This window comes from Callorhinus ursinus, unplaced genomic scaffold, assembly GCF_003265705.2.
Source record: "Callorhinus ursinus isolate GAN/ISIS: 27379988/994484 unplaced genomic scaffold, GSC_fseal_2.0 scaffold2, whole genome shotgun sequence".
In the NCBI taxonomy this organism is placed as follows: Eukaryota; Metazoa; Chordata; class Mammalia; order Carnivora; family Otariidae; genus Callorhinus; species Callorhinus ursinus.
The window spans coordinates 10,051,036-10,066,073 of NW_027397064.1; the positions used below are offsets into that span (position 1 = coordinate 10,051,036).

The window sequence follows — 15,038 nt, forward strand, 5'->3', positions numbered from 1 at the left end:
TCCCAAACAGACAAGGTTTTTAGATGAACTGTTACAATGTTTACCCTCTGTGATAGAATTAAACATCATATTGACCGAACACTTTTTCTTAGAAAAAAATACTTTTCTTGATGTATAATCTTTAGAGTCTTTAAACAATATATGTGTTTAAATCTTTCCAAAATAGAGCTGGGTGGGTGAGTGGACCCCGGTTGCTTCTGTCTTCCCAGCACCCATGTCACAGTGTGCCCCATCTTCTTTGGAGAGCTGCCCTTTCCTCACTTTGTGTGGGTCGGACGGGACTGTCGGTCACAGTGGCCCCCACCCTGCTGGCCTGGCCAATCCTGGGAACTTTCCCTCCTGGCCACAGTCATCTCTCCAGGGTGAGACACAGGACCAAGCTAGGCCAATTAGAGCGATTCTTGGGGGTGTTATTAGCGGACACAGGGAGACACGCTATCTTCTTGGATGCCATTAACCCGAAGCTGTCCTCTGCTACTTCCTGCTCTTCCTCCCCATTGACGCCTACGTGCAAGATCAGTGTCAAAGGAGACCACGAAGCCAATACACACAGAGGAGGAGAAATGATAGGTGGACTCCTGCCCATCTTGTTTCAGGCTCTGAAGTCCTTGGAGGCTGTTTTAGCCATGAAATCCTCAGATACTTGAACAAATAAGTTTCATTTCCTAAATCTTTTAAAAAAACTTACAAAAATCTCAGTTAGTTTGAACTGGGTATCTTACACTTGCCTCCTAAAGAGACCTAAGCATTGACTGATACAGGCTGTACACAATACTGAGTTTCCAAATTTACCTGCGGGCCAGGTTCTCCAGGAGCACCTTTTTGAGATCCATAAGATTCTCCAGGTGGTCCCTGTAATTAATGAGAGTTATGTCAAATTTTATGAATCGATTTTTTGACTCACCTCGATTGTCATTAAGTTTTTCCTTCTGATTATTCTGTTATATTTTAAAATGTCCAAATGGGGGGGTCATCTCATGTATAAGTGTTCATTTAAAGACAGATGCTAAAATACCAGATGCTGGGGGCGCCTGGGTGGCTCAGTTGGTTAAGCAACTGCCTTCGGCTCAGGCCATGATCCCAGGGTCCTGGGATCGAGCCCCGCATCGGGCTCCCTGCTCAGCGGGAAGCCTGCTTCTCCCTCTCCCACTCCCCCTGCTTGTGTTCCCTCTCTCACTGTCTCTTTCTCTGTCAAATAAATAAATAAAATCTTTAAAAAAAATAAAATAAAATAAAATACCAGATGCTGAAGATAAATCATAAGATGGGAGAGAGGCCGTGGGTGGGTGTACAACCTCGCAGGGATTTCAGCTAGAAGAGGGTGTGAAATAATTCTAGTATATTCCATGACGTCTGTGGTGAAATATTATCATGCTTTAGCTAATATTAAGATTTAAAAGTAGATCATACATCCAAATACACACTAAGGCTCTACTTCATGTTTCCAGGGAACAACATGACTCTAAAGAACCTACTGAGGGTCCAGGAGGTCCGGATTTCCCCAGGGCTCCCTTGTCTCCCTTCTCCCCCTTGAGGTCCTGCGACAAAAACAATTTTTAAAGTCATTACACACAGATCAAACAAGATTATACCGCTTTTACTTGAAAATTTTCTCCATCTGTTCAACGAACTGGATCTACAAACTACTTATGTATACATGACAGGTTATCATTTTTTGTGTTTCAGATTTTATACTTGTGAACCCAGTGAAGCCATACATGAACTTTTGTTGTATTAAAGAAAGTATCTTTTGAATCCAACTATGTTAAATCAATTTAATTCCTGAATCAGTTTTCAATAAGCACATTCAAATCATTCCCAATGTATCTTATTTTCATTTTTAATATACAGAATTATTTTCATTGGGATCAATTAATTTCTGATCATATGTTATAAGGAGGATTTGATTGTGTTAATCAGGTTTGTTTGTGTTCTTTTGTGTGTGTGTGTGTGTGTGTTCTTATCACATTTATTGACTATTTTCTCCAGTGTGAGTCTCCTCTTGGGACATTTTTTTCAAACTCAAAAATTTTCACCTGGGTCAAATCTTCCAGATCTAGTTTTTGTCAAGATAAGATTTTTTTTCTGTCCAGTTCTGGCCAATAAAATTTTATACTTCATTAATTTTATTTTTGTTGATTACCTCTGAGAAGTTTAGTTATTTTCCTTAGGTCAATTTTTTTCCAATCTTCAGTGATATTATTTTGGTCATATCAAATTTCACCATGTTTTGTTTTAACTCTTCTCAATTTTGTTTTGATAAACAAAACTTCTATCATTAAGAATTAATTATATTAGAGAAGCTAAGGGGTTTATTTTTTAGGTGATAAAAATGTTCTAAAATTGCATGTGGTAATAGTTGTCCAACCCCACAAATACACTAAAAGCCACTGAACTGTGCACTAAATAAGTGAGTTTCATGGTATATAAATTATATCTGAATAACGTTAAAATTAGTTATAACTAAAACCCATGAATTTTATTATTTTTTTTTAAATTTTATTTATTTATTTGAGAGAGAGAGAATGAGAGATAGAGAGCACGAGAGGGAAGAGGGTCAGAGGGAGAAGCAGACTCCCTGCTGAGCAGGGAGCCCGATGTGGGACTCGATCCCAGGACTCCAGGATCATGACCTGCGTCGAAGGCAGTCGCTTAACCAACTGAGCCACCCAGGCGCCCATGAATTTTATTCTTTTAAACAGTGGATTATATGGTATGTGAATTATATTTCAATCAAGCTATTATTAAAAACAATCAGAAGTTTAAAAGAGAAGGAGGATTTATATTTATTTCTTAGTTAATCCACAAAAAAATTGTTAATTAACCCCTCACTTCCCTACCCCCCCAGACATTCTGGCATCAGCCTTGTGTCTAGGTTTGGGGTATTATATTATGATTCACTTTTTCTGAGCATTCAGTTCAGTTCTATATCCTGGTCTAGCTACCTCATGGTGGAAGCAAAAAGCAAATGTTCATTTTGAGAAACGGGGCCACAGTGTCCTTGGAGAAGAATGCAGGCCACATTGCCCTTGGGGATATAATGGCAGGTAAAAATGCCCCGTTTGATTATAATACCATTCCACTGATATCTTTAGGTCATTACTATTCAGTTGGATCATAGCCATACACCTATTTTGTTATCATTTATCAAAAAATACTCACTGAATCCCCATCTGAGTTAGGAACAATGAAAGGGGTGAGGATAAAAGGTGAGCAAAATTAGATTCAGGCTCTACCTTCTAGAATCATGGAAGCCGCTAGCCTCTGATCTTGCCTCAGATCTCTGTCTCATGTTTTCTGGTTCACGAGTAAAAGATGGGGAAAAATAAACTCCAGAGGCTCAGGCTGGCTGAGAGGGCTCAGAGGGCAAAGCTTATAAAAGAGGTAAGGGGGGGCACCTGGGTGGCTCAGTTGGTTAAGCGACTGCCTTCGGCTCAGGTCATGATCCTGGAGTCCCGGGATTGAGTCCCGCATCGGGCTCCCTGCTCAGCGGGGAGTCTGCTTCTCCCTCTGACCCTCTTCCCTCTCGGGCTTTCTATCGCTCATTCTCTCTCTCTCTCAAATAAATAAATGAAATCTTAAAAAAAAAAAATCTTTAAAAAAATTAAAAAAATATAAAAAAAATAAAAGAGGTAAGGGATCATGAGGACCTCACCCCGGAAAGTGAGAACGTCCAACCCGAGTAATAAAATGGAAGAGTTACCGTTCTGTTATCTGGGCCTGTTAGCGTCACAATAACCGTTCCTGGTGGTCCGGGGGGTCCTGTTAATCCTTTCACACCCTAAAGACAAACACATTCAGGAATGCCAAACCAAACAACATCACCTTTGCTTTTTGGAGAGAAAGACTCTCCCCTTTGGTTCTTAGGTTAAGAAGATAGCACAAACGACAGAGCAAACATGTTTGCTCCAGGGTCACCTAGTGACTAAGATGTACAGGATGATTGCTATGAAACGTAAAACGTCTTGCCCACAAATAAACCACAATATTTGAATTACCCGCTCTCCTTTTTGTCCTATCACTTTATCGCCCATGTGACCCTGTAAGAAAAGACAACACTAAATTATTTTTCAAAAACGGAGATGAGGAGTCTAAATCCACTGATGTTCCAATGTTTGTAACTGAATGTTTAAATTTTAATGGTATGTTAGTGTTATGAAAATTACTTTAGCTATTTCTTGGAGGAGAGGGGCAATATGTTTCTTTCAAGTGTGGAGATCATAAAGTGCAGAAAACTTAAGGGATGGACTTTCTATGGCAAATGATGACATGCCGTGTGGCGGGATGGGAAAGGGAAACCAGCTCAGAGGACATTTTTCTGGCTCAGCCACTGGCTGGTTATCTAATTTTCTGATGCCCTAGTTTTCTCGTCTTAAAGATACGAAGGAAGGGTGGCTGAACTTCTGGATTCTGAAATTCAAAAGTTGATAGGGAGGCTAAGAAAACATTTCAGGCTATCTGACTTCACTAGTGATTTAGTGAAATAAGCTATGTCTAATGTGAACAGTGTGTCTCACTCACAATGGCCGATCTATCATTTCAACCAATGCCTCCTTGCCTTCTTTTTATTATTTATTTAAATTTTGTTAGTTACCATACAGTGTAATACTGATTTCTGGAGTAGTGGTCAGTGATTCATCACTTCCATACTATACCCAGTGTGCATCACAAGTGCCTCCTTGCTGTTTTATTCTTGAGTATACAGATCTTCCACCCATTAGCCCACAAGCTACAGGACAAGAGCTCAAGATGAGGAATCAAAATGCTTTAAATCTCAGCTCTGTCATTTACCGTCTCTTTGACAACTCACGTAAATAATGAGATAAAAATTGTGAAAGCACCTTGGCAAGTTCCCTACACACAAAATCTAGCTGGTAGTAGCAAGAGATACGGCATTAGGACTAATTTCCTAGGGGGCTCAGCCTCACTCAACATTTTCCTACTTAGTTAAATGAGGGGCTCAGACTAAGCCACCCCAAAATATCACTTTGGCGTAAGAATTATTTTGAGCTCCAGACAACTGAGTAACAGCAAATGCAGAAAAAGTTCTCTACCCTCCTCCATCTACCTAAGGGCAGGGCATGGAGGCATCTTCCCTTGGTGAAGATGTCACCCGACTCTTCTGTACCAGGAAGAGGAGACAACTCTTATCTCTGGAGCCAGCACTGACTGAAATCTGCATCAACAAACCTTACTGAAATAACCCTCATCTTCCATTAGTTTCCCCCTTATATGTACTTTCCCACAATTTACTACCCTTACCAGCTCAAAACCCCTTTCCTTTGTCTTGTCACTCCTCCACAAATGTATCACCCTTTGTTAAAATGTTACACAAGCCTCTGGGCCTGACAGCCTCTTTGGGGTTTTCATTTCATTTCTGTGAGGCCCCCACATGCATATGAAATAAACCTTCTTCTCCTGATGATAGGTCTTTTTTCAGTTCCATATGCATGTCCCCACTCAGGAACCTAAGAGGATAGAGAAAAGTTTCTCCTCCCCAACACTAGCAATGGGTCTTTTTATGAGAAAGACATGCAGGACCCTGTTTAATGAGCACATGAATATTCACCCTTCATTTCCTAGCATTAAGATCAGGTTGGTGTTGAGAAGCGGCCCACTACAAATTTTATAGGATAAAGTGTTGGGTGATCAGTAGGATTATTGGAAATGGGAAATCTATGGACTTGCCCTTTCCTAATAGGAAGCTCCTTATAACTGAATTATCAGGGATCAAGTTACTAAGTGCAGGGAGAAGAGAGGGAGGGGTACAGAGCGGCTTGTCCTGTTCTCTTCCCTGCCGGGAATCCCGTGGCTTCTAGAGAGGGGCCAGGCAGTGACCACATGTCCAATCAGACCAGGTCTGGCTTTTAACTTGTTCTCAGTGTTCTGGTTGCTGTGATATATGAACCGTAATCTACCTTAGGTCCTGGAGGTCCCATGGTTCCTGGAAAGCCCTAGAAAAAGCCACAAGTTAAAATTACAGCAGAAAGTGTGCCAAGCCGAAAACTCTGTGTGAAGTTTTTTGCTATAATGAATTTATTAGGTTACAGGGTCTATAGCAGTGATGACTTCATACTCACAGAGAATCCCGGAGGGCCAGGTGGACCAACAGGTCCTGGAAAGCCTGGAAGGCCTGGCAAACCCTATAAATTAAGAGAAGAATAGAGTAAGTTTGAATTTACTTCTCACCTAAGAATGATGTCCATTAATTAAATCCATTACAATATTTTAATGAAACCTGAGGAACATGACGCCCGTCATTTATGGCTGCAGTTAATTACAAAAAAAGAAAAAAACAAGATGCCTGAAAGTTTGTTGCCATGTATAACAGGCTGCCAGGAATATCCTGATGGCAACGTTTCCAGAAGAATGACCAGAGCAGTAGCTTTATTTTAGAGGAGGTTTTTAAATCTTTAAAATTTTGCTTTTCTGTCTATCTCTCTGTCTGCCTATTTGTCTCTCTCAGCCAAGCATGCTTCTTTGGTAGGGCCTTCCACCTGCTCTCCTTATGCCTAGAACCTCTTTCCCCAGGCATATTTATGACTCACTTCTTCTCCCTTTTCTTATTTTCACTCAAATGTCATCCTTTCCCTGTCCATCCAATCTAAAGCCACAACCCTCCTTCCGACCTGGACACTTCCTCTCCCCTGCCCCTGCATTATTTTCCTCCTTGAAATTTACTATTTAACATGCCTGCACTTACTAATTTATATCTTTTTTGTTTTCCCCTACTAGAATGTCAGATCCATGAGGGCAAGAATTTTTTTTTAATCTTTTTTTGGCTAATTTATGCACCGTGGTATCTCTAGAGCCTAGAACAGCTGCTGACACATAATTGGGATGTAATAAATATTTCTTGTATAGATGAGTGTCCTACTGCTATATCTTAATCAGCAGCACTTGGTAGTACCTAGCCAACACTCAATGCACATTTAAGGGACACATTAATGTCCCAGATCGCTGCTAATCTCTTCTTACTGGATCCCTTTCCTCCAGCATCAGGCCCCGTAAATGTTCCCTAAGCAAGAAAAATGAAGAGCCATCATGTTCTGCATCTTTCCTCAAAGGTCAGTAAAGGCTCCTAACTGCATCGTTGTGTCATTTTGCGCTCACCATCAGTTGGCATGGCTCACCATCGGGGAACTCCCTGACAGCCTACACTCAAACTCTTTGGCTCACTTAGACAAATTTCCAGAAATTTCCATATACACTTCTGAACTAAGTTAAGATATTTCTGGTTAATTAAACTGGAAGTTAGTACCTGTGCCTTAGGCTTATCAAAAGACCCTTTTGAATCCCAAAGTAAAGCATACACAGTCCCCCAAATAGCTGTGTCTCTTCGTACCCATTAGGGATCACACTCAGATCTACATACATATAGATCAGAAGGTAAACCACTCAACAGGAGAAAGATGCATTTAAATAAAACCCAGTTACTTACTGTCATGCAAAATTTGAAACAGGGCTGTTATTTAACATTGTAGTTTTAAATGATATTCAATGTATGATACAAACCTATCCTTGATTTCAACAAATACAGAATAAGTGGAGCATAACTATTCCTTGAAGATTCCTCCTTAGGTTTAGGAAAGCCTGGGTAATTGAGATTTAAGAAGAGATTAAAAGACTTAGGCACAAAATCATCCTTTTATATTAGTTTCATGGAGTTTCTTATGAGGTGAATGTTTTAGAATGAAATGAAGTCAATGCCAACAGAAGAAATATGAATGTCTGCTTCAAATGTTCTTGTGGTTGTCAGAGGCGGGGGTGAAGGGAGGGCAAAATGGGTAAAGGGGGTCAAAAGGTAGAAACCTCCAGTTAGAAATAAGTAAGTCTTGGGGATGTAAGGGACAGCAGAGCAACTACAGCTAACAATACCATACTCCAGATTTGAAAGGTTGCTAAGAAAGTAAAGTTCTCATCACAAGAAAAAAAGAGTATTTGTCACTGTGGTTACGGAGGTTAACTAGACTTATTGTGGGGATCATTCCACAATATGTACAAATATCTCACCATTACCTTGCACATATGAAATGAATATAATGTCATATGTCAAATAATACCTCAATAAAAAAAGAAAACACAAAACAAACCATAAAAATGTTCCTAAGTGAGGAAGAGATTTGGGGGAAAAAAGAAAGAGGAGAGACAGACGAAGACAGAGTCACAGAGACAAAGAGAGAGGAGAAACAAGGAGAGGGTCAGATAGACAGAAAGCCCGAGTCGGAGCCAGAGGACTGAGAATAATGGGACCTTCTCTGACATGCGATACCTGGAATCCCGGAGCTCCTGGCAACCCGGGGTCACCTCTTCCATCAAGTTCTATACCTTCTGCAGCAGGAGCACCCTTGAAAATGAAGAACTTCATTAAACATAGTCAATGTTATATTTTCAAAACTCCTTTAAATGCTTCTTCAAGGTCCTACTGCTTCAAGGATAAACGTGCTTTTCAGGATATATACTTGGGGAAATGATTTAGGATTACGTAGTTACTCCATTTTGAAGAAATAAAAGATTTTCCTATCTCCTAAAATTGACAGGTTACTATGGAAGGAAGAAAGACACAAGAATGAGAAACCATTTCTCAAGATACCAAAATTAGTGGCAACTCTTGATCTAGAAGGTGGGGCCCCCAGCCTGAGGTTAGTTCTCTTCCCCTAGACTCTATTCCCTAAAAGGATTTTACAAACGTATTCTTTAAGAGATATGTATGACAAGAGCTAAAAGAAGTTGTTGAATAGGAATAAATATCATGTTCCAATTATTAATTGGTTTCTGAATTAATTGTGAAGCCTAATTTATAATTACTTATACCTCATTATTTTTTTAAATTTTTTATTGTTATGTTAGTCACCATACGTTACATCATTAGTTCTTGATGTAGTGTTCCATGATTCATTGTTTGTGCATAACACCCAGTGCTCCACGCAGAACGTGCCCTCTTTAATACCCATCACCAGGCCAACCCATCCCCCCACCCCCTACCTCATTATTTAAGAGAAATCTTTTCATATGTTCACTTAGAGATTTTCAATAATAATATGCCACACATGACTTACCTTTTCTCCTTTCAAACCAACAGCACCCTAAAAACAGGAAACCAAATACTTAACATCACTGCTTTGTTCTTGCTGCTATTCTGCCCGCTCTCCCACTGTCTACTTCCCACCGTTTTTAAAATTTTTTTATTGACATTCAATTAATCAACATATAATGTATTATTAGTTTCAGACGTAGAGTTCAGTGATTCATCAGTCTTATATAACACCCAGTGCTCATTAGATCACATGCCCTTCTTAATGTCCATCACCCAGTGACCCCATCCCTCCACCACCTCCCCTCCAGCAACCCTGTTTGTTTTCTATGATTAGGAATCTCTTATGGTTTGTCTCCCTCTCTGATTTGATCTTGTTTTCTTTTTCCCTCCCTTCCCCTATGTTCCTCTGTTTTGTTTCTTAAATTCCACATATCAGTGAAATCATACGATCATTGTCTTTCTCTGATTGACTTATTTCGCTTAGCATAATGCCCTCTAGTTCCATCCACGTCGTTGCAAATGGCAAGATTTCATTTTTTTTTTTTGATGGTTGAGTAGTATTCAATTGCACATATATTCCCACTGGTTTTTAAACATGCTCGAGTTTCTTTCATTTAAACAAACTAAATCTCCCCCCACCAGTCTCTCCTTCATGTCATCTGCAATCTTCCCATTCTGTTCATTCCTCAGTGCCCCACCTGCCTCCTGCCTCCATCCATGCTGGAAATATCCCTTGCTATGGCTTGCAATGACAGTGACGTCGTTAGAATCAATGACAAGACTTCAGATCTTACTGGACGTCTCAGCAGCATTAGTCAGCTGTCAGCCACTCCCTCTACTGAAATACATCTTTCCTGGGCTTCCATAATATACTCCTCTTGGTCTTCTTTCTACCACGAGGCCCCTCTCTTTATAGGTGTATTCTCCTTGACCCAGACATCCTGTGCTGGGGCTTGTCTGTTCTGAGGTTCTTTTCCCCTCCTTCTCTCTCCTTGTGTCACCACCATCCGGGGCCTCTCCTCTAACCAAATCCAGCTGCCTATCACTCATCTCTGCTTGGATGCCTCAAAAGCAAAATAAAACCCCAAAGCACAAACCTGAACTCAAAATGCATTTATTCATTCACCCCCCCCCTCCACCCATGCGCTGAATGTCTACTACCGGCGGCCCCTGACTTCCGCAAAGTCATGATGGATTTCAGCACACGGCCATTCTGTAAATGACTCGTGTTTGTACTTTATACAGAGTTAGAAATGGATACCTACTGGGATCCCCGGGTAGCCTGGTGTCCCCGGAAGGCCTGGAAACCCTTGCTCACCCTGGAAGGCATACAAAACTTGTTATTCTTTTTAGTTGTTCTAGAACAGCCTATTGAGATAATTTCCCTGTTTCTCTCTTCCAGCCCTGCAGTGGTAAATCTAGACTGAGTAACCTAAATTCCTTATGGCTACTGGGTCATGAGGCTGAAGGCCAGAAAACCATTATATTAATTGAAAACAGGATTAGAATCTACTGTTTCTCAAATTGTGCATAAACGGCAAAAGTGTAATTGTGCCAAGAACTTTTTTAATTGCTCTTTCCTTGAAACTTGAGTAATTAGTTCTTTCATGGCCACCATTCTGGGGGAAAGGAGGGTGCTATCACCAAATAAAGGGCATGAGTGAACACTGGAAAGCTCAGTCACTTTTCTCAAAAGACCAATTTTGCATTCCAAGCGTTCGTTTCTGATTTACATACACTCACAACCTTAGGTGAAGGGTGAGCCCCCAGCTGTCCTTCTGTGGAAGAACCTGAGAGAACGTCCTCAAAAGACAATCAGAAACCAAGCCGTAAGAAAAAAGAAAATCATTATGTTTCTGTCCTGAAGACACATACCAATGGTTCTGGCTAAAAGAGTCTCTCAAGGGAAGTCTGTGCCTTCTCTTTCCTCCTTCCCCTTGATTGATTCATTCTGCAAAACGTTTCCTAACCATCTCCTGTGTGAGGAGTACATACCTTAGACCCATTGCATCCTGGGACACCAGCAGGTCCATAAGGCCCAGGATGGCCAGGGGTGCCCTGAAAACAGAGCAAGTCTCAGAGAGGTGACATCACCACCCGGGCCCCGGGAACAAGGAGCCATCATGAAGGACCCAAGGCGAGGGAAGAGACGGCCTAATTTAGATACTTATTTAAATACAAATGGCTATTAAACAGTTAAACAGTGTATTTAGTTATTTTAGATAATTTAAATAAAAATCATGGCAAATAAAATGGGCTAATCAAAACCCAAAATTATCAAGTGAGATACAGATATTTTAGATAGAACAGAAGACCCTTCTATATAAAGTGAAGTCCCTCAACATGCTGTTTTGGTTTTTTTTTTTTAAAGATTTTTTATTTATTTATTTGAGAGAGAGAGAATGAGAGATAGAGAGCATGAGAGGGAAGAGGGTCAGAGGGAGAAGCAGACTCCCTGCCGAGCAGGAAGCCCGATGCGGGACCCGATCCCGGGACTCCAGGATCATGACCTGAGCCGAAGGCAGTCGCTTAACTAACTGAGCCACCCATGCGCCCCAACATGCTGTTTTAAACTGGAAGCAAGGAAAGGAAAAAGAAGAGGGATGTATACACAGGATAACCATTATTTTATTATTCTACACCATTAAATAGAGTTAATCTGTTCTAGTCCATCCCTTCCCTTCCCATTCTATCTCATCTCATACTGTCAAGTCCCGTTCTATTCTATTCCATTCTGTTCTGCTTGGATTTTAGGAAATCCAACTGGACTTGTGCGTCCTACAAATCTGCACTCTAATATATCATGTAATTCTACTGTAACATTTTCATCATGTAGCACATGTCTCAGTACCTATTCCTTTGTGCTACTGCTTTAACGTCTTATTAAAATGAGCTTTCTCTTTATGTTTTAAAATTTACACATTTTCCCCATTACTTACTGGAAGTCCAGGAGGACCTGAAAATCCCGGCAATCCAGTTATTCCCTACAGACGTAGAAAAGGGGAAGGTGACAAGAAAACCACTTAAAAGTGTTTCAACCTATAAACATAAAAGTATTTACCATTCTGATAACCCCATCTTGCAACTCTGACTAGGAATGGCTGAACACTCTTTGAAAAACTAAACCAAACCAAAAAAAGGTCTGACAAACTTTTCAAAATCTTACATTTATCAAACTTTTTTGAAACTTTTATTTAAATTTTAGTTAACATATAGTGCAATATTTAAAAAGAGATGATTAAGATTGTTTTTGCCTTTTGTGGGTGGACTTTTAAGGTAAAATTTGCATACAGTAGAGTGCCCCAAGCTTCTGCAAATAGTTTAAGGAACGTTTGCATATGTGTGCATGTACATATTGGTATCACCACCATCCCATCCAAACAGGGAACATCTCCACCCCCCTATGGTTCTCTCACACCCTTTCTCAGTCCATTAATACCCACCCCCAACAGAATAACCACTGTTTTCTGCCATGACAGATTACTTTTACCTGTTCTTGAACTTCATCTATTGAGTGTATCATATAGAATGTACTCCTTTGTGACATTTGTATAACTTTTACAGTGCAGAGTTCTTATTTTTTAAAGAAGAAGAATTTTCATCAAACAATCAGGATGGACCAGTTGGACTACTAACCCTCACACCTTTGGGACCCGTGAGTCCTGGGAGTCCTGGTGAGCCCTAGATCCAAGAAAAAAAAAAAAAAGGCACTGGAAATTATTTGGCACTAAGAAACCATAAATTAAAACTCCCCATTCTCTTCACATGCCAAACTGTTTTGTTCTTGTGATTATTTCAGTGTTAACACAGTGAAATTGCCTGTTTGCTTAATTGAAGCGAAAACATTTATCAGAAAGGACCAACAGGAATTCGTTCAAAGCCCCGCTACTCAATGTGGGGTCCAGGGGCCTGCAGGATTATCATCACCTGGGAGCTTGTGAGCAACGCAGGCTCTCAGGCCTCCCCCACCTCTCAGACAGATTGATTCCAAATCTACATTTTCACCAGATTAGAAAATAACTCTTGTTCACATTAATGTCTGAGAAGAGCTGCTGTAAAAACCCCACATTAGCCAGACAGAGGCTGAGGTCTGATGAGGATGATGATACAATTACAATGGGGATGAGAATGGCAGCCAATATTTCTGCGCATGAGAAAGACTTTATTAACAAAATGGGCCTGGCATGCACAAATAAATAAATAGCCAAGTAAGAACTGCCTGAACCAGAGATAAACTTGCTTCGGGCATATGATGAATACGGTTGAGAGGCCCTGTTTCTTAGAGAATAACCTTAAATGGAGACTTTTTGAACCAGGCCACTTGGTGTGAAAGTTCCATTGTCCAAAAGCCCTTTTTATCATTCCTGGGAGTTTCAGTATGTTTTGGTATTTTTGATTTTTTTTTTTTTTTTGAGAAAAGGGTTGTTACAGAGTCTTCTGAGATTGGGATGGTCAAGGCCACAGTCGGCCTTCGCTGACTGAGGTGGAATGCCTGGGCGCATGCCCATGTTCTCCTGCTCTGCAGGATGCTATTTGTGTTATGCACAAGACCCCCAAATTGTAATTCTTTTCATGCATACAATATTTAAAATTAAGAGAGGAAATTTTTAAACCTGAAAAATCTTTTTGGTCAGGTTTTTGTTTTTTTTTAAATATTTTATTTATTTATGTGACAGAGAGAGACACAGCGAGAGAGGGAACACAAGCAGAGGGAGTGGGAGAGGGAGAAGCAGGCTCCCCGCGGAGCAGGGAGCCCGATGCGGGGCTCGATCCCACTTAAAAATCTTTTTGGTCAGGTTTTAATATGCAATAATTGTCTGCCTTTGATCAAATTATCTTTTGCAGCTACATCTATAAAGTACATAGCTTGTCATATACAAGTTTGTCATATACAAACTCCATGACAACATGGCCCCCGAATTTTCTGGATTAACTTTATGGAATACCTCCACATCACATAACCCATTGTAAGCACCCTATGTTTGCAATGATTATTTAAATTGATTGTTGGCTTCTCTAAAGAAATGCCAGCATAACGACAGGAATGGGGGTAGAGAACAAAACAAAAAAGAAAGAGTTGATATGAGTTGATCCAAGTCCAGAGTTGAAGTGGCAAATTCATTTTATTAGTGAAAAGGGGGACTATCCTAGGCCATGCCCTGGAGGAAGGCAGTGGGATGGTCAGACACTGAATGGGGCCGAATTCAGACACTAAATGTCCAAAATCTGAATGATTTTTTTTTTTTTTCAAAATTAGGGTCAGAAGAAAGAGAAATGGAGAAACACCACATACATGAATCAGACAGACACATAATGGTAGAATTCCTGGAAAAGCACAACATTTTGCTTGTTTACTTAGAAACTGTAGGTGTGGGTTTAGTTTCTTCGGTTATGGGAATTTGATTCTGGCATCATATAAAACCAGATTTGAACTCTGATTTTGTCACCTTTAACCATGGAGCACAGGATAAGTTACTTAAGTGCTCTGAGCGTCGGTTTCCTCATCCCTAAAACAGAGAGACTGAGTCACCATAGTCATGATTTCTGGGGTTCAACGTGAAGAGTAGCTGAGAGACAGTCAAGAGTAAATGTCCCAATGCCTGACACGGAAGAAATTCGCAGTAACTGTTGCCTTTGATGACCAAGTAAGTAGTCCACACATTTATGAAATTTAAAAAGACTCTGTGGGGATCAATTATGATGATCTTTCATAGCTTATTCATTAGTTCATAGCTTGCTGGAGGCCTGCAGTCGGGGGAACAACCATGTGAGTGCGTGAGAGCCCAGGCTTAAGTCTAGCTAATGTCCGCAGCAGGAAAGAGCCATCAGCACATCTAGTGGTTATGTAGTTCTTTAGCAAATCCTCTAGGGTATTTATTTGAACAAAGCCCTTTGTTGTATCACAGACTTTAGGATAAAAATGTGTGATGAGTTGAGAAAGAGGAACCCATGAAAGAAGAGAATCGGAGGAGGGCTGATTCCAGAAACAAAGAGCGACAAG

General features: G+C 40.5%; 1 protein-coding gene across 3 annotated transcripts in view; it reads right to left on the reverse strand.

Moving 5' to 3' along the window:
* Positions 1-15,038, reverse strand: part of COL4A3 (collagen type IV alpha 3 chain) — a 127,372-nt gene that overhangs the window by 52,476 nt on the left and 59,858 nt on the right. For all 3 annotated transcript variants that reach the window (XR_012373961.1, XR_012373960.1, XM_025890618.2), the window contains exons 4-15: positions 12,674-12,718; positions 11,977-12,021; positions 11,033-11,095; positions 10,303-10,356; positions 9,060-9,086; positions 8,273-8,347; positions 6,081-6,143; positions 5,919-5,954; positions 3,999-4,040; positions 3,704-3,781; positions 1,476-1,538; positions 793-852 (exon numbers count right to left, since the gene is read on the reverse strand). Coding sequence is in view for 1 of the 3 variants with exons in the window: in XM_025890618.2 (XP_025746403.1) it covers positions 793-852; positions 1,476-1,538; positions 3,704-3,781; positions 3,999-4,040; positions 5,919-5,954; positions 6,081-6,143; positions 8,273-8,347; positions 9,060-9,086; positions 10,303-10,356; positions 11,033-11,095; positions 11,977-12,021; positions 12,674-12,718 (651 nt within the window). In the remaining 2 variants the exon portion in view is untranslated. The remainder of the gene's footprint in view (positions 1-792; positions 853-1,475; positions 1,539-3,703; positions 3,782-3,998; positions 4,041-5,918; positions 5,955-6,080; positions 6,144-8,272; positions 8,348-9,059; positions 9,087-10,302; positions 10,357-11,032; positions 11,096-11,976; positions 12,022-12,673; positions 12,719-15,038) is intronic.